The 27,144-nt window shown below is 47.0% G+C and overlaps 2 protein-coding genes across 3 annotated transcripts in view; both read left to right on the forward strand.

Moving 5' to 3' along the window:
* The first annotated feature begins 257 nt into the window (after positions 1-257).
* LOC135806482 (nudC domain-containing protein 1-like) lies at positions 258-10,204 on the forward strand. The gene is made up of 5 exons (XM_065320673.1): positions 258-679; positions 4,854-5,740; positions 7,721-7,901; positions 8,488-8,616; positions 9,056-10,204. Exons 1-5 carry the CDS (start codon positions 425-427, stop codon positions 9,503-9,505), a joined length of 1,902 nt encoding a protein of 633 aa, XP_065176745.1. The 5' UTR covers positions 258-424; the 3' UTR covers positions 9,506-10,204.
* Positions 10,205-10,330: 126 nt separating this feature from the next.
* Positions 10,331-27,144, forward strand: part of LOC135806480 (uncharacterized) — a 19,042-nt gene continuing 2,228 nt past the window's right edge. The window contains exons 1-13 of one of the 2 annotated variants that reach the window (XM_065320672.1): positions 10,331-10,723; positions 19,650-19,978; positions 20,385-20,445; positions 20,842-20,889; positions 21,311-21,478; positions 22,261-23,019; positions 23,342-23,395; positions 24,740-24,789; positions 24,970-25,092; positions 25,241-25,370; positions 25,715-25,813; positions 26,123-26,266; positions 26,752-26,873. In XM_065320672.1, the coding sequence (XP_065176744.1) occupies positions 19,836-19,978; positions 20,385-20,445; positions 20,842-20,889; positions 21,311-21,478; positions 22,261-23,019; positions 23,342-23,395; positions 24,740-24,789; positions 24,970-25,092; positions 25,241-25,370; positions 25,715-25,813; positions 26,123-26,266; positions 26,752-26,873 (1,901 nt within the window). In that variant the 5' untranslated portion in view covers positions 10,331-10,723; positions 19,650-19,835. Of the gene's footprint in view, positions 10,724-14,715; positions 15,184-19,649; positions 19,979-20,384; positions 20,446-20,841; positions 20,890-21,310; positions 21,479-22,260; positions 23,020-23,341; positions 23,396-24,739; positions 24,790-24,969; positions 25,093-25,240; positions 25,371-25,714; positions 25,814-26,122; positions 26,267-26,751; positions 26,874-27,144 lie in introns of those variants that run through there. The other variant, XM_065320671.1, reaches the window with a different exon arrangement.

Below are 27,144 nucleotides of genomic sequence, written 5' to 3' on the forward strand. Positions count from 1 at the left end.
AACCGATCTTTCATGCATAGCTTACCCCCACGTGCATATGTGGCGCCCGCCAAAGTTCAAAATGCCTAGTGTCATGACGATCGTAGTCAGGGAAACTGTGAGCGGCGCAAAGCAGGGAGTCGTAAAATACCGGTATTTTACGACTCCCTGGCGCAAAGCCATGATCATCAGGGAGTCGTAAAATAGTACCTTGGCTTTAGTCTTTACCATGTTTACTTTGACTGTGTTTTCGGGTGTTGTCTGTTGATCACACTCATTCAAATCTCAGTGATGGAAATAAAATAAAAGTCTAAAAGACTTGAAGAAATAACAAGATATACTTAGGTACAATAGTCTCAGTGCCGATTGTAGGACAACAAGTACTAGTAGTATAGTAGTAGATCTACGTACGACTACAACCGTAGACTACGAAAAGAACAGAACCATGGGCCTTCGCCCAGACAGATCTCTTGTCAACTCAAATTTTGAAGGATATCGTCTGAGTAATTCTGAATTGCACTCTATTATCGAATCGCAGTTATCATGTAAACCTCAATGTATCCAGTTGTCCGAGAAGTACTATTCATATCAACTAGTTCGCACGTTTAGCACGTGGAATTATTTAGTTCAGGATCCCTTCAGTGATGGCCTCAGCAGCTATTTCATCGATAGCGACTTCAATGTTGTGCATTGCTCTGTGGTGAGTTGATCATTAATACATGTACATGACAGTTACCTGATGATTGCGTAAGCATGAAACTGTTGCTCAGAGTAGCAACAATCTAGCCTTGCTTGCCCTTGTTGTTCTGTGCATTTACATGTACATTACATTCAATGATTGTACTGGACTCTGGGGTCTGCAGGCTCTATCTACTATACTACAGTGCGTTTTTTTATAATAGACTCTGAAATCCTTGAGAACGTACTCAAGGCCACTTTTGAGAAAATGTCATGCGAGTTGCGTCACGAAAATCTGCGCGCGAAATTCGAAAACCAGGTGTGACTCGTGGCATTTCGCCATTTTGTTCAGAGTGTCCTTCGAGCTAGCTCCTCGTGGCTGGAGGAATCATTTTGTTGCTGACTGCTCTGTGGCCCTATTTTGCTTTTTATTGAGTGTCTTTTCGTTCGTGGCAACTTGTTCTCTCGACATGCCACACATAACAAAGCGCGAACGGGCCATGGTGGTGTCTGTTTTACAATTTTTGCGAAGACGAGGAGACAATGGCTGGGCATCGAATTGGTCCCAAGTATTCCATTCGTCATGCTGCTGTTGCGTGTGGCGTCAGCATTTCCACCATGAACAGATGTACCAGGGATGCTGACGGCGAAAATCAGCGTGCTGCGTTGGCCTTGTCTGTCTCCAGTGATGAAGGTAACGAGAGTGACAATCCCCAATGTGAGACTCGTGCCATAAAACCACTCAACCCTGACGGATTTGCTTTGGACTGTATGTAAAGAAGTAATTTACGGATTCTATGCTGCGAAGGAGCACCCAACACTGGACAAAGTTCCTGCTCGCTGCATAGAAAGCATCGACGATTTTCCAGACATGAGCAAAACTAGCTCTTGGAAAATGTTGCGTTCCATGGGATTCCAGTGTGGCAAGACCAGAGGTATCACACACATGATGATGGAACGGCACGGGATTGTGTCATGGCGGCATCCCTACCTGTGAGACATACCTGGATGACACGTGGGTCAATGCGCGTCACACAGTTACTAGGAGTTGGTCCGACAATGGTGACAGGAGTGTATAGGCAAGCAACCAAATGAAGCTCCATCAGGTAAAGGCAAGCGCTTTATTGTTCTGCATATACTGGTGGACGGGACGGATTCGTGAAAAACTGCGCCGATGTGTTCGTGACTGGAGACCGACGAGGCCGACGCCAACGATGATATACGTTGTCGGCTGTCCTAGCACATCTGTTCACTGTGTAATACTGTCGTCACAAGTGCAACACAAAACACGGAATTATTGGGGCCGTTTCGACGCTCGCTGGTCTTCTACTATTCGCAGATGTTGAACCAGACACAACTGTGACCTATTTGCATTGTGTGTGTATGTGTATGTGTGTGTGTGTGTGTGTGTTTGTGTGTTTGTAAAACCGCTCATGTATTGCTTCCTTTTAGTCTCTTTATGGGTGCTGTGTGAATTGCCCTTGTGATTTGTTGTGGTGTTTGAATTTTCACTGCATTCTTTCAGGGATCGAGGGAAGTTTCCTACATGCATGCTGGGTTGATTTATTGAGCTAATTGCAATACAGCATTTGAATTATTCAGTACAGTTTGCCACAGTAAGTCGTGAAAAGCCACGACTCACTGGTTTCCTACAAAGGTTAAGAGAACTGCAGACAGCAGTGCACAACTGCACAGTCATGTACATGTACATGCATGCGTTGTACCGAAAAAGAAGAGAAAAAAAGAATCAAGATGAACTGTACTGGATTCGAACTCTGGCGGACACCATGCACGTGATGAGCTTTCCTGGCTAAAACTTTCGTTTTAAAATCAAAATCCACTGAAAACCATTTAAAACCGGATTTTCAGCCAAAACCCGTCCGAATATCTAACTTTGACAATTATTATTATTCCGATTTCCAAACTTAATTTTCTTCGATCCAAGACCCACACAAACGCAGCTGTGAAGAAAAAAATTCAAATTTGGAATGAGAACAAACTAAAAAATCAAAATCGACAAATGTCTGTTTAAAAAAAACGCACTGTACACAGACTCTGAGAGACAGTAGCTTATGTCGCGTCCCTGGCTCAGAGTGACCGGACCCCGAAATCACTACGAGCGGCGACTGAATATAGACGTGTGGCCTCACGACAAGCCCAACACAACCCAGGGGCCAACCAATATAGCTGGCTTGGTCCAAGTTCAACCCCACACGATCAACAGACAAAGACTGTTAGTTTTACGTTGTGAGTAGTATCAAATCCGAGCTCAAAGTAAACGAAGACAGAGAGCTGAGACCGAGTCTCGACTGCTAGACTAGACTAGACTAGACTAGACTAGAACTGAAGTAAAAGAGAGAATGAGAGCTTCTTTTATAGGGTGCTTCAGAGATATATGGCGTGATCATTGCGAGGTAATTCCAGGAAATAGCAGAACAAGTCAAACCGGAATGTGCGCAGCCAGTCAGCAGAAATGCAGAATATACGTACGGTGATCATTCGAGAAGAAAGAGAAAGAAAGACATCGAGAGAAGAAAGACCAAATTGGGACGTGGGGAGCCCGCTCACCCACGTCAGAGTACAATGTGAGTATATGAGGGTCACGTTGGGGAGCCCGCTCACCCAACGTGCCATAGTTCAGCGGCTTCTTATGGTAAGTTCTGCTGCATTCTTGGTCTTGCTTGCGTGATACTCTGACCTCTTGCGCGGTGACGGTTTTGGTTCTTGCACACGTCTCATGTCTTGCACTTAGCTCTTGTTATACAATGTCATATTAGTCTTGGCTCTTTGCACGAAGCGCCGAGGCATCGTGGAAACCTGTAGAACGTCGTAGTGACGTGGTTTTGCACAAAGCCTGGGGTCACATTTCCAGGAAGTGAAGAACTTCCAGGAAACGTACAACGCGAGAACCTACCTGACCAGGTTCCGGCCTTGGATCCCATAACGTGTCATGCCAAGAAGGCATGTCACCTACGTGGGAAAGCGCGTGTCGCTCAACCTACATGCTAAGCACGTGGGACAAGACACTGGCCAAACCATGTTGTACTAAAAGGGCGTGACAGCTCAGCACAGAGCTGCTCACTATGTAGATCCTGCTATCACAGGACTATCAGGCAGCAGTTGTCTTATTCTGGGACGTGACACTTACACATGATCTGATCATGATCCAGCAACTGCAACTACTTGGAGTTATCCACGCATACCACGGTACTGAGAGCGGCTGGGTGAGAAACAATGACTGTAGTGGGAGTGAAACGATCACAGGCATGGTGTACCAATTGCTCAAATAGGGCCCCGTCCATAATTATTGATCTTTTGCACCAAACGAAAAAGTTTTGTTTGTGGGTGCGTGGGTTGAGGAGAGTTGTTTGTTGTTGTGAAAGATGGACGGTCCCTTTGAAAGTATATCGAATGAGAGTATGACTACTATGTTTGCTCATCATTGGCTTGAATACGTTCTAATTTTACTGCTATGCAACCATACAAATTGGGCTGTCAAAAAGTCATTAACACTCAATGCAGCATGAAGCCTTGCATCTCTACAGTTAAGGTGGCGTGTCGCTCGCAGCATACCGGTATATGTACAATGTACATGTACGTGAAACCGGTATAAGACGACCGCTCAAGGGACCTTTAGAACGTGGTCTCTGTTACCAGGTGGTCTCCTTATCCAGGGTCATTTGACTGGAAATAGCACCCCTTGATCCTGGTTTCAGTGGTCCTCTAGGACAGGACAGGTGGTCACCTTGGCAGGTTTTACTGTACTCTGTGTGAACTACGATTTGCTTATCCGCTTAGCAGCTCATTCCATTCCATGCCGGCAGAGCTTTGATCAACGCAGATGTTTGATCTCGTGGAGTCCACAATCCAATCCAGCAATATATCAGCTTAGCCACAAAAGAGATAACACGATTTCTCCACTCCTGGTATAGGTCCGGGACTGGTAAATGTCGATCTGGGACCAATACTGGACTTCTAAACTGCAGTCGCTGGGAACTCTCAGAAAAGAAGAGACCGAGGATGATTTCTTTCAAGTAGTAGATATGTTTCAGCCTACAATAAGACAGTAGGGAGTCACATGCAAATTAGAGTTGGGGAGACGTACTGGATTTTTGGCAAGTACTGCTATATTAATTTAATGATATGGATACAGGTACACTATATCTGTTGTCAATATGTCGCTTTCCTGTGTGCAGGATGAAGGCTCAGTGAGTACGACTGCTGTGCTGAGCATTCCGAAGCCTCCTCTAATAGATTCCTCCCGCCAATGTTGTCCACCGGCTATCATCTTCTGCAGCTTGCAAACTGCAGTCATTAGTGATGGCCACGGCAATCTGTTCCTTGTCTCTCTTGCCAGGGATAGTGGCAATGGGAAGTGCCAATGGTCCATATCTCATTCATACTCACATGGCAGACCTCTCTTCTTGTTTGACTGCATGGAGTGTTTGGATGGCAGTTTGCAGTGTGCTGTAGTAGTATTTGATGAAGTAGATGCTAGCACCAGTGTTTCCACCACCACGGCTGCTACTGCTAATGCCAGCAGTGGGGCCGGTGGTATTGCAGGCGGTACAGGTGATTCTGGACAATGTCGCTTTACGTTACAGTGGTTAGCTTTGCAGCCTGCCGTTGTGGACAATGTGACTACGCTCAACTTACTTGTTTGCTCGGAATTCTCCTCTCGCTCGATTCCTTTCTACGCTTCTCTCACATCCGACGGCAGCAATGTGTTGTGCGTTTTAAATGAGGGACGGCTGCAGCATACTGCCAATGGCAACAGCCGTGACAGTAGTCAAGGTACCTTAACATCTTCTACAGCCAATGATACTGCGATGGAAGAATCGAATGCCCCAGATGGTCAGACTCCATCTTGCCCTCAAACAACGCAACAGTGGGAGCAGACATCAGATCTTGTAACAGTTTCATTCAACGTTGACAAGGATGTGCGTTCACGCGACATTCATTTCAGTTTGAGTAGCTCGGGCGAAATCAGTTTAGGACTCAAGGACGGCGAGTCCTTTCTCCGTGGAAACCTCAGTGAGCGTGTGGACAATGAAGGATCAGCGTGGACAATTGAAAATCATGTGTAAGTGTTGATTCATTTTTAATTATTGTGTCCCTGTTAGTTTCCTAGTATTCAAGATTTCCCTGACCCCTCCTGCGGTGTGATGCTTGTAGACAATTAGGTATGGCCTAATGGCTGCAACTTAGCTAGCGCTGCTGTTCACTGAAGTTCTTTTATATTAAAAAAATCGATGAATTTGTGCGGAAGCTGGATATCTGTACCCTTCAGAAACAGTCATGATATGGCATTTGTAACAACAGTAGAATGTCGATTATCCGAACATCAACTATCCGAACAATCAATTATCCGAAATGCTTGTTTGCATTGAATTGAGGGGCAGAAAGCGATTTTTGCTGATGTCCCCACCATTGAAGCGATGCACAAGATGTATTACAACAGGCTGGAGTCAAAATGTATAGCAATAGTGTCATTTTTAGGAGTACGAGTGCACTTACGTCGAAGTAGTTCCTGTTGTACTGCCGAAGAGAATGAAAAATTATGAGAACATGCAGGAATATGCATGTTTTAACTTTTAGAGATAGATGTGTGACTGCTCCCTTATCCGAACATTCTTCTCATCCGGACCCCCTGGAGACAGCCCGTTGCCCGAGGGGTGCGGATAATTGGCACTCTGCTGTACATATAAATGTGGGCCGAAACGGCCCCGTAATGCCACATCATACGCCAAGGAAGCACATACGAGAACGTGACAACAAAAGGGAGGCATGGAGAATAAAATGTAGCCATGTGCCTAGCTCATGGGCCGTATTTTGGCTGTACATGTACTGTATTCTTGATATCCATTCTTGATATCTATATTAAATATATTTTAATTGTCGCATATGTGCTTATTTGGTGGATGGCACATTTAATAGGGTCTTTTGGCCCGTATGTAGATGTCAGTCAATAAACAGGAAGTGAGAGCTCGAACATTAGGAAGTTCTACATAATCTGTGAACTGTCACTATGCAACTTGTGATCGCGCCTTGACCTGCTTACCCCAAGCGCGGCCCAGAAAAGCGATGCCATATGCAAGCGTGTATAAATTGGCCTTGCCCTAATGAAGGCTGTAGCGGGCAACCCAGAAGCGAAACCCACATGATTTTGCGTTGCGGTTGCTCATGTTGTCTCCCTGTGCGCTAAGACTCCCATGTGTGGCCACTGAAACCAGGTTTCATCTGTAGTAGGCTGATCGCTTATACGCAGCTTTTGTGAACTACTCTTTTCTGAAGACTTACCCATTGACCTGGCAATACTGCTTTTCGCAACATACTTTGTGAAGTAAATTGTTTTCGAAGTGAGTGTGTATGTTGATCCATAGTGTCTAGATCTTGGAAATAATATTGTTACTGACTCAGTCTATGAATATCTCGTTTGTGGCTTTCAGTACATGTACTGATGTACAGTGATACAGTCGAACCTCATTAGGACGAACACTGATAAGGCGAACTTTCCTTTAGTACGAACTAGGGCAAATCCTATGGTTGTCCAGGCATCAATTCAAGTCAAAATTATTCGTTTACGACGAACTTCTGTACAGCGAACTATTTTCAAGTGTGATTTGAACAAAATCAGTGTGGTCATGTGCATGTAGTACGAAGTTTCGGTCCACGAGCGTGCGCGTGGGCTGGCTGCCTTCTTTTCTTCTTTTTTCAATAGTCGAGGCCATATTGTACGTACATGTTACAGTGCAAATTGTTGTCAAGCGTGTTTTGAACAAAATCAGCGCGTTGTACGAACTTTCGGCTCAGTCGTGATTCATTGCACATTGTCATTGTACTTACCTGTTTCTGGCTTATGCTAAGAATAAAATGCTTCCCATGTACCACAGCATGCACCTTCACGTAAATACAATACATATGATATGCATATCGATTTTTTGTCAGATCCGGATAAGAAGAACTCCGGATAAGACAAACTAATTTGTTCAGTCCATTGAAGTTCGTCCAAACGAGGTTTGACTGTAGTAATTGTATGTGTTGCATTTGTGTATGACTGCAGGCTGGAACTATGCTTAGCTAAGTATCAAGTGGGTAAGCAATGGTCGGCGATCTTGAAAAACCCCAACAGTGCAAGTGATAGCTCTGTGTCAGCGTTTCCCTTGCGGTCCGTTGAAAACCTCACCGCCGGAGAGAAAGAGAAGATTCTTCGCCAGATGGAGCATATGACATCTGACAAGATGGTGGGTACAGTACTGTGAAATTACTTGCACATGTAAATGTAAATCAGTGCCAGCTCATAGCTATTCATCCTATTTTCATTTCCCGTTACTCTGCTTTACAGGGCTGGCACCACTTGTACGGCTTTTACGGCCATGGCTGCACCAGATTTTTGCCTTCATGAAATATCCAGTGTATTATTCATATATGTGAAAGCACCAACAAGCTATCCTCGCTAGAGTCTGTTCCTCCTAAACTGTTCTTCTTGTCCAGGGAGGACTACTTTGCTAGCAGAATGAGTAGCTGAAACAACCAGATATGATGCAGCATGCATCCTCCCAGGACTCTGCAATTAGGCATGGGTAAATGATGGGGCCTGTAGCCTACCTGGGGCTGTACCACCCCTCATGAGCTGGCTCCGGGCCTGCTTTTAACTGTGCACTTCAATGTCTGTACACATGTTGTGTGTGTGTGTGTGTGTGTGTGTGTGTGTGTGTGTGTGTGTGTGTGTGTGTGTGTGTGTGTGTGTGTGTGTGTGTGTGTGTGTGTGTGTGTGTGTGTGTGTGTGTGTGTGCTGCTGCTGCTTATGTGATGCTGTGTTCCATCTAGGTGACGGATGATGATCTCGCAGAGCAAGGCCACATGCTGCATCAAGAACTGGAAGAGTGCGATAAGGCAGTGGATGACGATGTCCGATACTTGATGTGCTATTCCAAAGATGGACGGTTATTACAGCAGGTGAGTTTGGTAAACACGTGTAGAATGTCAGCGTGGTGTTAGTGAGGCGCGGGTTTGGTCCTTGTACCGTGTAGTGTGGGAGCTGGAGCTTGACCATGATGACAGGCTTGTATATGGGTGCAAAGAGTATGGTAGCTGTAGAATGACGACCCTGTCTGTTTGCCCACTGCTTGACATCACTCTAGGGTGTGCGGGAGAGGGGGGTTATGTTCTTAGTGCTAAAATGATCACATCCGATCGGTTACTAACATCACATCAAACACGTACTTGACGCCTTTTCAGCTAAAAATTAGTAGACACGGCGTTTGGACCTTTTGGATCAATCCTATCCTGCTCTTTTCTGCTGTTGTTGCTGCTACTGTTATTGTTGCTGCTGCTGCTGTTGTTGCTGCTACTGCTGCCATCACTTATGGCATGGCTGTCCTTGCTGATATTGCAGACGAATGTCACATCCTATCAGTGGCTGTTTAACGCTCGTCTCGCGTCCAGCCGTATGCCAGCAGTATGCCTTCGGTATGATGTAGATGCCTGTGTATGGCACACAGCGTCTTCAGCTGGCGATGTTCCGACTACACCACCCCATCCGGTGCCTATGTACCGCCACGTTGCCACTTTCAATGCTTTGGGTTACGTTGCCGCATCCAAGCAGCAGAAGAAATTCATGACGTGTCCAAGTGACGCATCCTACTCGGTCATTTGCGAGTATGCCAGGAACATCTTTGTGTATTACCCAGCTCCGGAGGCATCTGCGGGAACACCTGCCAACACCGCCTTGCAGTCAATCTTCAGTCTGCCATCGCCAGATGAGTCGATTCTAGGTGTGGTTGCCATGGCAAAGCAGCGCGTGCTGGTTCTCACTGACAGTCATGTCTACTTGCTGACATTTTGAGTTTGGACAGCAGCAGCAGCGCTTAGGCCATAGGGTGAATAGCGTTAATACTAGGACGGATGCAGGGGCATACCCAAGAGGGTCAGCAGGGTGGGTTTTTAAGTTTTTACAGACCTCTATTATGCATAGCACATGTACAATGTACCCTAAGATGCAACTGCTCACAACCGCTAGTGCCCTTGATCTTACTATTGAAAAAAGGACCCTTGCATTATTGCACCTGAGGACTTTTGCAAGCCTTGTATCGAAGTGCTGTTACTGTTGCAGAAACGATGGGCACTTTGAGTTAGGTACGGTGATTGTGGCGCAATGTGCGATAGTATAAACAATCTCAGGTTGGAAGATCACGTACACATACCTTAGTTTGATCTTGAAACGTACTTGCCGCAGTTAAACTTTTAGTCCATTTTAGAGTTTGGTTTGTGGCCAGTACCATGTTGCTTCAGTTCAAGCCGGTCTTTGTGGCCAGTACCATGTTGCTTCAGTTCAAGCCGGTCTTGGAACGAGAAGCATCTTTTCATGTACATGTACCAGCAGCATTGGATATCTGCATCTGGTTTTTTTTAGGTTTTATTGAGTTCACTTAGGATGTTCTGTTGGTATCTGTGAGCACTAGGTGAGATTTCGAAGAACACCGTTGCTCAATGTCAATGACAATTGTGCCAGGAAGGAACCCATTATCTCATTTTGAGTATGGTATGTACATGGCTAGTGTGGAGTGTTTTCTGCGTGCAGAAGAGCAGCACTCGGTGTTGCTCCTTGCGCTGGCCCAGTCCTTATCATGGCTTATGGTCTTAGTACAAGACACGCGCCATGCCAGAGCAGAGCAGGCAGGGCCCGGTAAGCACCTTATGACCATGACAGCAGCAGTTGCATATTCACTTGTGGCATTGTACATGTACTTGTTTCATCACCTGCCTGTAGCTAGCCCTGCACTATCTGGTGATACGACTGCTGTAGCAGGCACTTACTATGCTTATTGCTTGCTACTTATTGTTACATTCCAGTGGTAATGGCAATACACTTTAGTGCTCCTGTGTATTTCACCCTGTGCCTAGCCCTGGATTACTGACTTTCCATGTGCTTGCAAGTGTTTTGGTTTATTGTTTAATTGCACCCAGGAGGTATGCCACGGCACGGGCACTTCTCAGCCCCACCACCAGGCAGTGTACAGTAGGGCTGGGCTGGTTTGTGGGCCAAGCCAAACTGGCTTGTGAGGTGAGTCCATGAAACATTGACTTAGTGTCCTGCCCATCTTGCAGCCGGAGTTCTTGTTGGTGACAGGGCCTCCCTCCTGACCTGATTGTGTGAACGAAAAGGAAATGGTATCATGTTAAGCCCATACTTTACGCCTCCATTAGATGTTAGCCTCAGATTCTGTTGCCGTGTGTGACCCCTGGGGCTGGGGTCTCATTCCAATAAATTCAATTATTTGATAATCATCCCTGTGATATGTGAGCTTGAAAAGTTAGTTGTTTTCCCATGGACCAGATTTGACAGTGGCACAATGACAGTGTCTCATAGAAAGCCAAATAATCAATAGGAGCTGTGCAGTTTGTTTGGTTTCACTAGCTAGCTGTACCCGAGCATGCTCATTGACGTGCCTCATAGATCTACTGTGAGCACGTGCAGATGGATTGTAGTCTGATTGCCTTGTCTTTATGGCCATGCTATAGTCGTGCGTCCGATTTCAGAGCTAGAGTGCATGGTGCGGGGGGGGGGGGGGGGCTTCAACATGGGTGTCAGCAAGAGCACAGTCATGTAATGGTTATGTACTCTTGCCGAGTCTTGGTGCCAATGATGACTGCATCTGAATTGTTCCACCTTTGACTTCATTACAGAGCTACACAGCATGCTTCAAGAAAAATATTTCAAAAGGGGGGGGGGTTGAGGATTCATTTTGGGGGCATTCCATCTCATTGTAGCCATACGTGGTGGCATTGCAAGATTCTCAATGAGTAGTTGAATACCAGGCAGAAGTACAACGTGACCGCTCCCTGCCTCTTATGGCACATGTACTCGCACATGTACTTCTGAAGCAGAACTCACTAATTGTTGGAGCTGAAATACTGAGTACCACTTCAATTGTTTTGCAGTTTGATGAATCCTCCTGACTTGCCTATGAGATCTGTCCCGTACGCAAGGTTATTCATTGTAACTTTAAAAATAAATGTAAGTGGACTCTATACTCTCTGTGCATGCCATCAAAAAATGGGTTCAACTGCAATCAAGATTTCTCTGCGTGTAAATACTGATTCCCGGCTATGATCACGGATACAAGTACTTGAAAAGAAGTAAGTGCTGTGTTTGACCAGCACTGGTCTGCTATTATACAAAGATGTGTTGAAGTCTCCTCATTGGACCTCAATCAACAATCCAGACTGTGACTGGCACACTAGCTGCGACACTATTGTTTGATATCACCCGGCCTGTAATTATGTACGAATACACTGTGGAATGTGCTTAGGAGCGGCTACTGCATGACTTCTCCAAGTACACTACAATCCTGGGACATATTCTACATCATGGAAGTCGCATCGGCATTGAAACCGTAGTGATAGCTCCTACATCATTCTTCCTGAAGCACAGATACTGGGAGGATATAGGACACAAGAAAAGCCACACATAACAGTGATGCCGCGTGAATTGAGCAACGAAAATCAAATAATTATACCAGTCAAATTGTGGGATGGCTTGGATCATGATTGAAAGAAGGAAAACAACATACATGTAATTATTTGGATAGTGTGTGTGCATTCTGCTCTCAAACACATCATTGCTCATGAGCCGAGTTGATAATGATGTGAAGCCTTCTATAGACTGCCCAAAACCAGAGGTGGAGGCAGCACCAATGCATGCAACTCAAGGTTAGCTCAATCCTGCCTGCATGCAGGTGTGGTGATATGGACTGGTGCAATGTCACTTTTTCAAACCTACCTGTTCCTCAGCCACTGCATAACTCCACCACATGATGGCACATGATAGTGTCATGGCTGTACCAGGCTGCACCGTGAACCATTCCTCTCGGCTCAGTACAGCATCTCCCGGCTCAATGGCTTGCTTCATGATCAAGAGTGCATATTCTCACCCTAGGGTGTGCTGAGCTCTGATCCATGCCCACTGTACGTGTACATGACATTGTCACATCAACCGAATGATTCTCCGTGGGTAACCTACACCACTCCTGTCCGTGCGTATTAACTGGCCAAAGATTATAGTTCACGTTTATGTCATTAAATTCTTTGCCTGTACATGCATAGTATCGCTGTTTCAGTCACTTTGCTTTATTCCCTGTATGAGCCCATGATGAGAGGGGAACGAAAACATTTGGTTCAAAATCTTCGATTTGTTCTTCTAGACTAGTGTGGACAACGTATTATAGTATTTGACTTTCTCCCCACAATAAAATAACAGCCACGCCCATACGTACAACTGAAGAGTGAAGAGAAAGAGAGACAAACAATCATAGTAGGTTGCACTATAAACTACAAGTCATGTCGATACTGGAGTGGTGATAGAGAAAGGTGCGAAGACTAGGGACCGGCGGATTATGCTCGAAAAGGTGGCAGATTCTGCTGGAAAAGCAGTAAAATTAGCAGAATTGGCATACAAACCTGATGGCGGGCAATTCCACAAATTCTGCTCCATTTCTTTATCCACATACCAAACATGCATGAAACTTACCAGAAAAAGTACTGAATTCTGCCATTTTTTCTGCTGGGCAGAATCCGCTGGACCCTAGCGAAGACTTCAAGTAGAAGCCAAGTGCCAGTGTTAGTTGTGTCTGGCAGGGTTCAAACACCCCAGTCCATTCTACACTGCGACTATCCGGTTTGTGTTAGTTTGTCACATATGTGTGTTAGTTGACTGTATACACCCTGCGCCATTATCTCAATCTTCTGTATAAAATAGTATTCTCTTATCGAACCCTTTTCACTCAACATCTGCTCTCCTCTGATGAGTTCCCACTAGTACTACTATCTTATGGACCGAAACAAGCTTGTCAGGAGTAACTACTGTACTTGCTGTTGTGGAGTGTTGCTGGTGAACTGTTCGTGCTGGTGTTCGCAAGCGTGGTGTGATCTCGTCTGCTTGAAAAAAAGAACCTACTACTACAAGGGAATACAATTGGTTATCTTGGTTGAATAATATCCGGCATGTCACCTTAGTCCTTACCCCCCCCCCCCCTGCACATGAGGTCGGAAAATTGACCATCCATCTGCATGGCCTGGAGGCTGGACTGAAAGTCTGGAAAGGCTTTTCGATTTGGAGCATCACTGCTAATGCATAATTATAGATCTACTAGTTTGTAGTCTCTCTATCGCCTGTACTGGTCTCGGGAGGTGCATGTATATACTATCCTTTGTTGTTACCGGCAGTAGTTACGTGATCCTCCTACAAGATTAGCTGCTTTTGTCCTCAATAATGATCGCAATGATGGTAAGGATGAATAGGAAGATATTCGAGACGGAATGCTACATACCTTTCACTTTCAAGGGTGCCCGCTCTGCATGTGCCAGAGCCTGCTCAGTCGATCCGCGATTCACTACTGACACTGATTATGAAGGCAGATGCAATTGTAGCTGTACGCTCGTACTGTGTGTGTCCCGGATCCGCTTGAACTGAACTGTCTGAAGAGCTGGTGCCAGTGGTGGTCGATTCGTCTTTGCCACTTTGCCCAAATCACATCACAATCATGCAGCGCACACGTCTGGAGCTGGATCATGGAGCGAGAGCAAACGACACACTTGTGACGCTGTGTGTTCTGGCACGCAGCACTGGAGTGTGGTCCTGTGCCTGTGGAGGAGTCGAGTGGATGGAGCTGGCTACCTGAAACGAGTGAGAATGACATCCATTCCAGACATGGTGACATACCATCAATCACTTGTGAATCCTGCACTACTATCGCGGAGTGCGGAACCACGAACATTTTTTCGTCCACCCGTGCCCCAAGTGCCCAAGTCTATCCTGGATACGAGGGGCAGATTGAGTTAGGACTACAACTAGTAGTACTGCAGTAGTGAGTAGTGCTGATCTGACCGTACCGGGGTTACTTGTAGTACTGGTGTTGCGCTGACAGCGCGCGGCCGAGTAGCTACTACTGTAGTACTAGCCACATTTTTGCAGCTGTGGCCCCTGTTACATGTACACGAACGTGTCAGTAGTAAAGCTGCTTGATATCCGGCCGGGTAGAACCTACGACACGCGGTCGACGTAGGATAGGGTAGACACTCACATTTTTTTGTCGTGGAGAAGGTGTAGCTTGCCCACAATAGACCATGATCCAGTGGCAGTGGCAGTAGCAGTGTCCTAGGCTTGGAGTGAAGTAGTTCTTCTTCTGGTTGTCGGTGGTGTTGCAGGTACAGGTTGCCCCATTGCGGGCCACGGCGCTGTGCCTTGCACCTACATCTCCAGTTGGCGGAAACATCGTCGAGTGACGAGTGCTGATTCCGGTGCCAGCGACATGGATTGGTAACAGATCAGTTTCTGTACTGCTTCGCTATTGCGTTGTTACTGATACTAGTGATAGTGTGCTGCAGTGCACGGTGTAGTCTACGTCAAGAGGGAGGATTGTTCCTGAGCGCAGCAAGGTGATGGCGTCCGACTCTGAGGTGGTGTTGGTGAAGCAGGGCTTTCTGAAATGTCCGCCATTTGACAAGGAAATGTCGTTTCATGAGGTAAGCAGCAGCACCGTTTGTACTATTAGTGAGTGTGTGATCATCTCAGTGTGGGCTTTGTAGTCGACTCGGGTAAGTGTGGGGTGCGCGTTGGAGGCTAGTGAGTGGGCACAGTGTTGGTTGTGGTCCAGCCTGGCAGGTATGGCCGGCATTCCAGTACATGATGTACCGGCATGGCACCGGGTGAGAACACAGACTCCATGGCAAACTAACGACCAGCGCGATGAACACATCGTTGTGCAAGTGCATTGCAATGTTCAGGCCAGAATCCAAGGCTTTTGTTCTGAACTACTAATACGGAGTCTTATCTCCGGATTGCTCCACCCTCCTCTGTATAATACCGTCTGTGCGTCAAGTCGAGCTGAGGAGGAAGTCAGGGAGGCGTCGGGTTTCTCAACTACTTCATCATGTACAACCCGTTGTTTGTCTAGTCTTGTGTACTGTAAGCTTGAACTCCTGATCGCGGTGCGTGGATAGACGGTGTGACTGCATTCCTCCGCCATTGACAACAAGCTTGTCATGCGTTACTGCAGCGTTCCGAACGAGCTTGCGTTTCCGGAATCACACCAGGGTGCGTGTACGCGTGCCTTTTGCTTTCGCAGCAAGGAATGCTTGCTGCTGAGCTGACCATGTCACGGTAATTGTTTGTAACCAGTAGGCAGTTAGTAGATTCTACCTGGCTGTAGACTGTAGTGTAGAGCGTCATCACGGGGTGTTGCTTTGGGACACACCATTACGTATCTAGTAGACTACTAACTTGATTGTACAACTACCACTAGCACGGAGAGAGCTGGTGTGGAGCCGAGGACATCATGGCGCACTATCTGTGGGTCTCGTAGCAGCAATGCCAATGGCATGGCACGGTACGATAGACCCACATTCTCAAGACAACAGTTTATTTGCACATTCCGGAGCATGATTCGCCTTTGCTTCACTTCAGACATTCAGTGCTAGTCTTCTAAATACATCCGCACTGTTACTTTTGTTTCACTAGTGACCACCATTGGTCCGCACTTGTTGCGTGGCTCCAATGCTTGGACATGTCTGTAAATCTTGCAATGGCCGGGTAGGGAGATAGGCAGTGGCTCGTCGAGCTTGCCTAAAATCAGTTATCTGGCCTATCAGTATCATTATCGGCACTGCTGGCTTCGGTCACTTGCGACGCCGTGATAGATTACGCTGGTAGCTCATGGCGCTTGTGGAATGTTTCAATGGAGAAGTGGTTCACAATCGATCACACTGGCCATAGCCATGATAGCTAGCGCTAGCTGGCTCGCGACGATACACATACAACACGGATAGTTTAGCACAGTACAACTACTGTTGTGACGCGGCGTGATGGTAATGTGATTGCGCAGAACGAAGAATGTGTGTGGAATGAATCACTCCCCTTCAACCTCATCTGGAAATAGAAAAAGGAGCACATCACCATGTGCATTGCGATGTTTCAACCGCTGAGTTCAGCATCAATGAGCATGCCGTCTATGGCATACTACTGCCAAGGCCAGGCCAAGAGGCAAGAGTATGAAATCCAAGGCGTTTGGCCTTGGCAAGGGCCATGTACTTTTGAAGTTTTGTGTTGCTACTAGTATACTACTAGCGCTGCTTCTCACTTACTAGCGGATCTGCTACATTGTAGTTGCTAATAATTCTGTAAAGTGTACCCAACTACCTACACTGGCGCCATGGCGTTGTCCTGCATGTTGGAATCATCTTGGACAACAGACTACAAAATTCGGTATACTAGTAGATGCACATCGTACCTGGTCAGCTTGTTTGGTGCGATTGCTAGTAGTACTAGTAGCATGCCTAGGTCGGTCAGCTTTGTGGTGGAGAATCCGGGCCATGGCCAATACTGCATGACAGCTGGGTGTGTGGCTGGGGAGGAACCCAGGAGGAGGAGGAGAAGCTGTGAAGTGCATGAAATCAGGACTTTTAGAAGTTCTGAGCATGCTAGGCTGTGTATCATGTTGCCAGTGGACTCACTTCTTTCTTGCTGCAAGCCATCAGGTCATTGTTTGTATATCATGAAATGCCACTGACTGTAGCATCCGGTAGTGTAGTCTATAGGAAAGTAGGGGTACAGGCGGGAAAGGAACATGTTCAACAACCAGGCTAATGCGCGCGGCTGGCTCTCCAGCCTGTGCTCATTCCATTGGGATAGTAGTAAGAGTGTGATTGGCAGTATTCTAGTATTTGACAGCTAGCAGTGAGTGCTATTTTAAACTAATTTGTGGTCTCCTGCAACAAACTTGAAAGTGAATGTCTTTGGTGTACTTCAAGGAGCTGTCACTGGTGTGGCGTGCATTGGGTGCCTCTCCCACTGGCAGGGTCCAGGGAAGTGATGGCCGAAGCAAATACCAATCTTGGGTCTGGCCTGTAAGAAGTGCAGACCTATTGTTTCTTGATGGACATGATTATCAGCAGGGATCTATCCTTTGGTACATTATTAGTATGGTCACTGGTGCCTCTTATAGTCCAATCTGCATCCAATCCTCCTCTAGTGCGGGAGTCACTGGTCACACTTTCCACCTAGGTCACTGGTAAATGCATGGTGTGCTGCATGATGGGACTGGACTGGATGAATTCACGGCATGCAGCCACCGCCGGTGACACAGGGTGCACCCCGGCCCAGCCAGATCCATACCCATGCCAGTGGTGATAAGCTAAGCTGAGTCACAGCGTACAGCAGGTCTGGGGTTAGACATCAACATAATAATATTATTGATACAGCAATGGCCCGTGCTAGTGACCTCTTGACATGACCAGCTTGTGTAATTGTGACCACTTATATTGGGAAGTAACGTTTACTTGAAGTTACTATCCAGAGGCAGAGGTTTCTCCTAGTACTAGCAGTAGTCAGGTCTGCAAATGACTATGTCCTGCGACTCACGGTAGGGGGGGGGGGGGGGGTGGACGTAGTGTGATGTTCTCTGTAGGTGCCTGACCCCCTGGGCATCCTCTGTGGAATGCAGCAGCCTGTGGCGCCTGGAATGTGCAATGCTACCTCACAAGTAACTAAAGTAGCATGAACAGTGGAATAATTTTCAATCTACTTGTACATGTACCAGCAGTGACCTTGCTGCCTGGTGGCCCAGGGCTAGGATTAGCATGTGATGTGTGCCGGTGGTGGCGCAAGGCAGGACAACCTCTCCACCTAGCCATCCAGCTTCATACTCAGAAGGATTTTACTGGGGCAGGTGCTATGCAGTTCAACGGGCAACCCACCAATCCAGCCTAGCTAGTTACAGACTCAGTGCCTTATGTAGGCTATTATAGGGCTGGTGCATTGTTCAAAGGGCAACCCACCAGGTACAGATCTACAGTCATTGTTCCATTATTATCATGGATCATGTGTGAGTGTAACTGACATGACAGCCGCATAATTATGTAATGCACAGTACTACTAGCCTAGTATCCATGATGACTGCAAGCCGACGACAGACTGTTGTGGTGTAGTGCAACTGTTGAGGCCACTGATACAGGACTACAAGTACTCCATGACTGGTCCAGCTGAGAGCGGAGGAACGTGATATTCCATCAGGTCATTTGCATTCCTGGCATGGTACCCTGGACTGATTCTAGGAAGAACCTGACCAGGCTGGTGTTCTCAGTCTGAGTGCCACAAGCCAGCATACAGCTACAGCTAGCTGTCAGTTCAGTATCTTCATCACCAGATTCCACTGGGTACTCAGCTGTGCCGGAAAGCTTGCATGCATGGGACCAAGGCCATGTCACATTCTCCTCAGCTCAAGTGTTTTATTAGTGCCTATCTTCATCGTGGTCACCTAATAATTCAATTGTTAAGTGATTCTGTTACTTGAAGCTCCATTTTGGTTCCCAGAGTTCTTCACGGGCCTTCAACTGGTAGGAGTTACACCAACCTTAGCATCGGCATGTGCAGCAAAAGCTCCGCACACATCATTGATCTTTGTCCTTGCAAGTGCCTGTACCATCTTGTAGTCCAGCAAGGCGTTGTTGACATTCCCACGGATGTCAAGGAAACAAGCAAAGATCCTGGCTGCTCAGGTTGGCTGCCTTTAGTCCTGAAGTGCTTATCATAGTAACAAAAGCCATTGTGTTCAAAACCATTCAAATATAAAACAATATTGCTTATTCCATGGCTGTACCAGCATTGGTTTGGTAGACCACAGCAATCGACCACAGTCATCGTACAATGACCGTACAGTGTTGTTAGCTTTCTCACAGATATCAAGGAATGCAAACTAAGTAGGGGGGGGGGGGGAGGGGAGCAATTCACCCTTGCGGAATGTCCTTTTAGCTAGTATTACCCATGAGTTTGTCCATGATATTGGTGAGACAGTGTGCATTGTGTGTGTGTGTGTGTGTGTGTGTTTGTTTGCGTATGTGTGTGTATGTATGTGTGTGTGTGTGTGTGTGTGTGTGTGTGTGTGTGTGTGTGTGTGTGTGTGTGTGTGTGTGTGTGTGTGTGTGAATGTCTACAGAGGTGGCCTCGCTATTGGTGTGTAGTTGCAGGCCATAATTCGCCCACAGGACAGAGCCATTACTTCCTCTACTTCTTCAACCAGCAACCGCGAAACATCAAGCAGATCCTGGCCAACATCCCTGCTGCTTCCGACGGGAAAGCAAATGGTGACCTGTTAACAAATGTGGATAAGTCTTCTCCTACTATGCCAGCGGAGGAGGGCATAATTTTGGCGTTGCCACTACGAGATTGTTACTACCTACGCCGATGTCACCAGCATAGCTATTACAAGAACTTGTTCAGCATCTGCTTCTCACATGCCTCCTACTTTCTTGCTCCGGAGACTGGGTGAGTCATGTGATTGTATGTGCATGTGTGTGTGTGTGTGTATATGTGTGTGTGTGTGTGTGTGTGTGTGTGTGTGTGTGTGTGTGTGTGTGTGCGTGTGTGTGTGTGCGTGTGTGTGTCACGGGATTGTGGATATCTGTGATGATTATCGCTTTGGAAAAGCAGCAGTAAAATTAATAACCATTAATTTTGTTGATGCAACTTCGGAACATGACGATGTATGACATGCTTGGAGGCAAGAAACTACTCTTAGGGCTACTCTAAACTTGATTTTCTTCACTGAGTCCCTGACCCAGGACATGGCTCGGCAAAGACTATGATATACATGGTTGTCCGCGTCCTACCTGTGAATGTGACGTGTGACGGTGGCCGTGTCCTATCTGTGTATGTGCACACGGTGATATAGGTCAGCGATGGAGAGTTGGATCATGACGTTCTGTGAACATCTGGACATCAACTGCGAGGAGGTGAGACTAGCTACATTGTACTGTGAAAACAGTGCACTCTCTCTTTGCTTACAGCGGCAAGATTGCCCATGCATTCAAGTTGAGTGTCCACATGTACCGTGATGAAACTCCTGAAGATATGGTTACCATGGAAACCTCACTATTTCCTCTCAAGCTGTGTGTAGAAAAGGCCACACCTCATTATAATTCACACATTTCTCTCTTTTCTAATTGTCCGCAAACTCCAACGCAGCCACATACACATTTAAACTTCACACACAGTCACTACCCTGATGATGGGCCAGGCCCGAAAATTTGGTGTAATGTAAATCTTCTATTGAATCGCATTGAAGAGACCGTTTTTGGAGTTGAGAAGTGAAGTTTACACATTTCTCTCTTGTTTCATTCTATCAACAGGACCAGAAGCCTCGGCCAAAGAATGGCCGCATGCAGCAACGATCCCTGGTAAGTTGTAGCACTAACGGCAATCTTAAAAGGGTTGGACCGGAACCACTACCTTTGAGGTGGAATATCTGTTAGCTAAAAGGGTCTGGGGCCTACCAGGGAATGGGCACACAGGGAGAGACTACTGAAGGCTGTCCCTGTGTCACTATAGCCAGGAAGTGTGTGTGTGGGGGGGGGGGTTCTTTGGGGTGTATCATGATTCATGAGCCACGAATCAGTGAGTGGAAGCGGCTCAGGTTGGACCAGCAAATATTAAACCAGTGCCGCACTTCAATGCATTAAGAAATACAATATCAACAGCCCTTTCTCAATTGTACTGAGGAGTGGGCTACTATGTAGTGTAGTGTGTGAACTGGAACTGACTTCACGTAACCTACATTATGTAATCACCTAGCACCTACCATTCCCTCCTGTTGTTCAGAGCCACTTTCGACACTCATCAATCAAGCAGAAGTTCCAGAGTGTGGGAGACAAGGGCAGCCGGCGACCCAACACACTACCGTTTCCCCCGGCAGCTTCGTCCACTGGTGTCGGCGCTGGATTAACGCACACTTTACCAGTCACAGGCATCCCAGGTCTGATAACCACCGTGAGTTTAGTAGTGTGCTCTGATGATATCACCATTTGAAGTAGCCACCGCTGTGCTGATGTCACACAAATTGAGTTATTAGTTGGTTACTTTTACACTAAAATGTCAGCATAACATGCTAGTAGTAGTACCTGCAAGGCACAAGAAAACGTGTACTTTGTAGACAAGATACTGTACATATTGTGTGTATGGGATGGTGGGAGAGTGTACTTATCGGTGTGTTGTGTGTGTGTGTGTGTGTGTGTGTGTGTGTGTATGGCCCGACACAAGTGCATTGCCCAGCGGAAGTTGCCTGTGTCACAACAGAAGGGTGCCAGGCAATGTATGAAGTGCATGCGGTGGTTGAGGAGCGCTGGAGGACTGGCTGTGCATCGCTGTCCTGTGTCCACGGATGTCCCCACTGTATCCATTCGCCATGAATCTGACTCTTTGCGATGTGATGTTTGTCGCCGCTCTTTCCGCTCTCGTTCTGGTTTGAGCCGTCATCACTGTGACCGTGCGAAACGGATGTCACGTGCAGCCAGGAACAACTGCCGTCATGAATGCGAGCATTGCGAAAGACGGTTCTCAAGGCCACAGGACTTGCAACGCCATGCCAAATATTGTTGACTTTGCGATTTCTCTCTCTTCTCTTCTCTCTTCTTGTCGTTGTCTCCCGCTTCTGGGAGCGGCGTGGCCCGATAGGGTAGCTGTACATAGTAGTAGTAGTAGTAGTGTGTGTGTGTGTGTGTGTGTGTGTGTATGTGTGTGTGTCTGCCACGTTGGTTCATGTTCTCCTACAGCCTGCTACTGGTGCATACTCGTCGCCCAGTATTGGCAGTTTGGACAGCTACAGTAGCCTTAGCACTGCCTTCTCATCAGATGTGTCATTGGCATCGTCTCGCACTGCACCACCTGCTGGTATGAACACGAGTAGTCTAAGACATGTAACATCCAAGCTCTCGGTCACTAAGCCCATGCCATCAGACGAGGACGAAGAAGAAATCTGCCATGGTATGAAAGAGCTCACGTCGTCAATTTCTGCTGGCACGGCATACCGATCGCTTGCACTAATCACACAGCGTTCCAGCAGTCAGGATTCCCTGTCACAAGTTGATAGTGGTGTTAGCTATGACAGGGATGGCACACCAAGCAGTGCACTGCATCCTGACGGCGCAGACATCATTGCCATGGACACGGGCCCGCCACCACCACCGGTGCCCATCACCGTTGACAACCCGTTTATACGATCACCACCGACGCCGAATCACTATGACAGAGCTCCAAGTGCAACTCTCAGTGGTCACTCAACTCTGACGAGCCAGTCTACAATAGTGCTGCCCAGCTCTGGCAGGGTCTCTTCGAGCCAGATTGAAAGTCCTTTTCTTTCTGTAAGATGCGAATCCACTGCCACGCAATTGTCCGACACGATGCATCACGACCGGATGTCCGGCATATTCTCTGGGTCACTGCCACAACTGAAGAAGTCTACCAGTGCTACTTCTACAGGAAGCAGAGCGTCCCTTCCATGCAGATCAACGCCCGTGAATTTGAGCAGTGAGGTAAGTACTATGTACTGTGAACTTGACGAACTTACTGTCTCTACCGGTATCTGTTCTTGGGCTGATTTCTATCGAGGGGATCTTGTTACTACCAGCTGTGCAGAGACCAGCAGCATGTGTTGAGCCGCTGCAAGTAGCAGCCTTTTGGCAAGGTCTGGTGGGATATCAGTCTGCTGGGATGTCTTACAATACGGAGTTGTGTGTGTGTGTGTGTGTGTGTGTGTGTGTGTGTGTGTGTGTGTGTGTGTGTGTGTGTGTGTGTGTGTGTGTGTGTGTGTATGTGTGTATGTGTGTATGTGTGTGTTTGTGTGATCCGCCTCAGTGGGGTGGTGGGCCATCAGGAGACACTGCTACGTTTGGGCAAGATCAATTCAGAGTAAGTGTGACAGAGATGGCTCACAATACTTTCTGGCACTACAGTCAGACCTCGCTTACCGTATTTTTCCGGTTGTAAGTCGACATTTTACGACTTAAAATAGAAGGAGAAAGGGTGGGGGTCGACTTACAACCGGGAGTCGACTTATAACCGGGAACTATCAGTATCTTACAAAACAAGACCTGCACTGCATGCACGAGTGCACCATGTTTACACATTTTTGCCAGTTTATTGGCCTTTTTCAAGGATTGGGACGTTATATCCTCCAATAAGGAATGTTTACATGATTTGTTGATGTGTTAGTAGCAGGAAGTGGTTAGTAGTGCTTTTTTGGGTGAAAACTTTAAAACGCAGAATTGAGACCTGCGGATACGGGGGTCGACTAATAACCGGGGTCGACTTACAACCGGTAAAATACGGTAACCGCACACATCTGTTTTCCACAAAAATATCCGGATAGGCGAGGGAACCGGATAACTGAACACACATACTGTATATGCATGTGGCATGTCAAAAGCAGTGACATCGTACATACATGTACATGTGGACTAGACGGGTCCTACGCAGTACAACCAGCGTTCACAGTATGCAAAACAAGCGAGAAAAAAGACAAGTGCATGCAACTGAGTGCTGTCTGCATGCACCCAGCAGGTCAAGGACCTCATTTTGCTTGTACAACTCCCTGATTCTAGCTTCTGCGAGCCACATGCAACCGGATACGACGAAGCTTTTTGTACACGTTTTAACCAGTTTGTACACGAAATCATGCACCGGTATGCGGATCGCGAGGTCCGGTTATGTTGTATGCATAACATATGCTGCACATCGGTAACCAGCGATTTTCTTCCGGATGGCGAGGGATCCGGATAAACGAGGTCTGACTGTACCGTGTTTTCGCCAGGCTCCTGTGCTGTCATGTGAGATTCAACCTCTCTGGCTGCATGGGCAGGAAGCAGGCTGTGCAGCAGCGTGACATGGAGAATTATCACAACTCTGAGTGACTCTACGTTGCTGTATTGAGTACTCTTTGTCTGGTGGGGTACTACTATGGTCAGCGACTACGATAATACTCGAAACACTCCCCTTCCCCTGGACCGGAGAAAAATGTATCTTTGTTACTGAATCAAATAGGAATATCGCAGTTGAACGAACTTCGCTCGTGATGAATGATGTCTAAGAGATTCGGTTGAGTGTGTTGTAAGTGAGTCGATACATGTGAAAGATGCTGCTGCTTGTCTTACCCGGCGTTTGTCTCATCCCAGCTTTTTTTTAATGGACAGGGATTCTGTATCAATCTCCAGTTCTGATGATACTTGTCTGTCTTACTTCTTCACACTATTCCAGCACCGGGCATACTCCAAGACATCTGCTGATTTCAAGACTTCCACAGCCAGGTCAGTTTGCCTTTGCCACTGCAGCCGTGTATCAGTGACCCTATAAGAACAAACAAAAAAACATGCGCAAATGCTGCAGTGCTTACACCATAGCAATTCCCAGTGCTGTTGTTATTTGCAGCCATGGCCTTACACTGACCGACTCACAGTCCTGTTGAATTTTCCTTCTCCGGTTTGCAGAGCATCTCCAGCATTTGCAGCACCCAGTGCGCGCTCAATGATCAGTGTCAAGCTCACCGTCAAGATACAGCGTAGCCTAGCCATGGAACATCTTCTCCTGGTGGATGCATTCAACTATGTATGGTAAGGGTCACTGGTATCTTCTCAGTTCTCACACCTGAAACAGCCACCTGAAAACCTACAATGGACATGGTGAAAGTTGAATAGCCGGTTGTTCTTGTGTACGCAAAGGAGACACCTGCTGTGTGCGTGCGTGTGTGTTGCATTCTAGGGTGGCTGGCTGGAACTCAATTCAGCACCCACACGTGTTCCACGTTGGTGATCAACTTCTCTCAATCAACTCTAAGGCATGCAGCAAGGCATCCACAGCTGTGACTGACGTTCAAAGCAGTGGTCTCGAGGTAAGCAGAGAGTCAGCAGGCGGGCAATGCAGACCCTTTATCCCTCCAAATTCTCTTTGATGAATATATCTCATGACAACCGAATTCCATTGTATGACCTTGCACAGAGGTCATGAGCTGGTGCATGCTCTGTTCCATGTCTTGCTGTACGCGCACATGTATGACTTACGGCATCTTCTTTGCACCAAAACCATGCTTGTAGTTACCAAGAGTGCATAATCCGGAACCTAATGTTAGAGAAAGAGGGAACGGCAGAGAGGGAGGGAGGAGGTATCATGAGATCAAGTTCCACTGATCAACGGTTCCTTGAACTTTATTTCTTGTCTCGGTGCGTCGTCATCCAGGTGGAGCTGGTGATTGTTCGAACTCCCGTTGGTAATGAGGTGTCTATCCAGCGGCACTCCACCAGTGAGATACTTGGTCTGGGACTACGTAAAAGCACGGTAAGCGAGTGGCTACTGCGTCTGTCGTGTGTTGTTGTCATGCCAGATATACATGTAGACACAACGTACTATGATATTGCTGCTTGCAAGTTGCAACGCAATAGACTGATATGGAATACAGTATGTTTAGGCAGCGAAGTCCGCAGTAATTCCTGAATGGCAATGGCGAGGATGCCATTCTGGATTTCATCAATCTTGTCAGGCTCTTCACCAACCATCCAGTGCAGCAAGCCTGCACAGGTAGCGCACTTTTCATTGGACCCACCATGATGTGTACGTATCCATTGTCGTTGCATTGCATCCATACAGATCACCAGTATCTACCCAAACACGGCAGCATCACGTTCTGGCGTAAACCTACAGGCGCAGGGCATGAATGGCAAGCTCGTGCCTTGGGTAGTCACGCAGATCAACTCAGTGCCAGTCAACCTCTTCAATACGGACAGAGACAAGGTAGAGGTCTTCATGTGCAGCTTTCTCATGGCTAGTGAGCAACCACCTGTACACCACTGTGTTGGTCTGCATATTGTCCTCTTTTACAAGATGTGTCGGATGTGAATGTGGAAATTCTGAACTGATAACCAGCAATATGCATGTGTTTCTGAAAGTCTCCTGCCTCCACCCCCGGTACTACAGTGAAACTTTAGTATAACGTACCACCGAGGGACGCAAAAAGCAGTACATTGTACTTTATAGCCTCTACGTCCCAAGGTCAAATGTCTGGAAAGTGATATGCAGTGTCTTTAAAAAATGAAGTGGTTTATATCCAATGCAAAGAGGAAAGCATGCTCCATCCGAGGTACTTTATACTGAAGTTTCACTGCATCTGGTTGCTCAGATTGAAGCATTTCGTCCCCGCCTCACCTATAGCTAGAGGCCTATGCTGTGTCCCAACACACTGATCATATACCTATGATGTGTGCCTTGAATTTTCCCAGGTGATGCAGCAGCTGAATGCAAGCGGCTTCTACATCACACTGCTTCTCCAACCGAAGGACTTCATCAGTGCCTTGAAAAAGAAAGTGCGCTCCTCGCCATCTTGCAAGCAGTTTATGCATGTGTAAGTCTTGGACAACCCCTAGTCGATGAATGCATGGATCAGGTGCTCGTTTATTTTATTTCACCGTCCTATGGCAAAAGCCAATACAAAGGAGGGGGCGTTAGCCAGCCATGGCTTTACTTGAAGAATCCTTATTGTGATATGAATGCACTAGTCATTGTTATGTTCTCTCTCTCTCTCTCTCTCCCTCTCTCTCTCTCTCTCTCTCCGAGTCTCTCTCTCTCTCTCTCTCTCTCTCTCTCTCGTCATAAACCTTGCCTTTGGCTGAGGG

Source organism: Sycon ciliatum, chromosome 1 (genome assembly GCF_964019385.1).
Source record: "Sycon ciliatum chromosome 1, ocSycCili1.1, whole genome shotgun sequence".
NCBI lineage: Eukaryota > Metazoa > Porifera > Calcarea > Leucosolenida > Sycettidae > Sycon > Sycon ciliatum.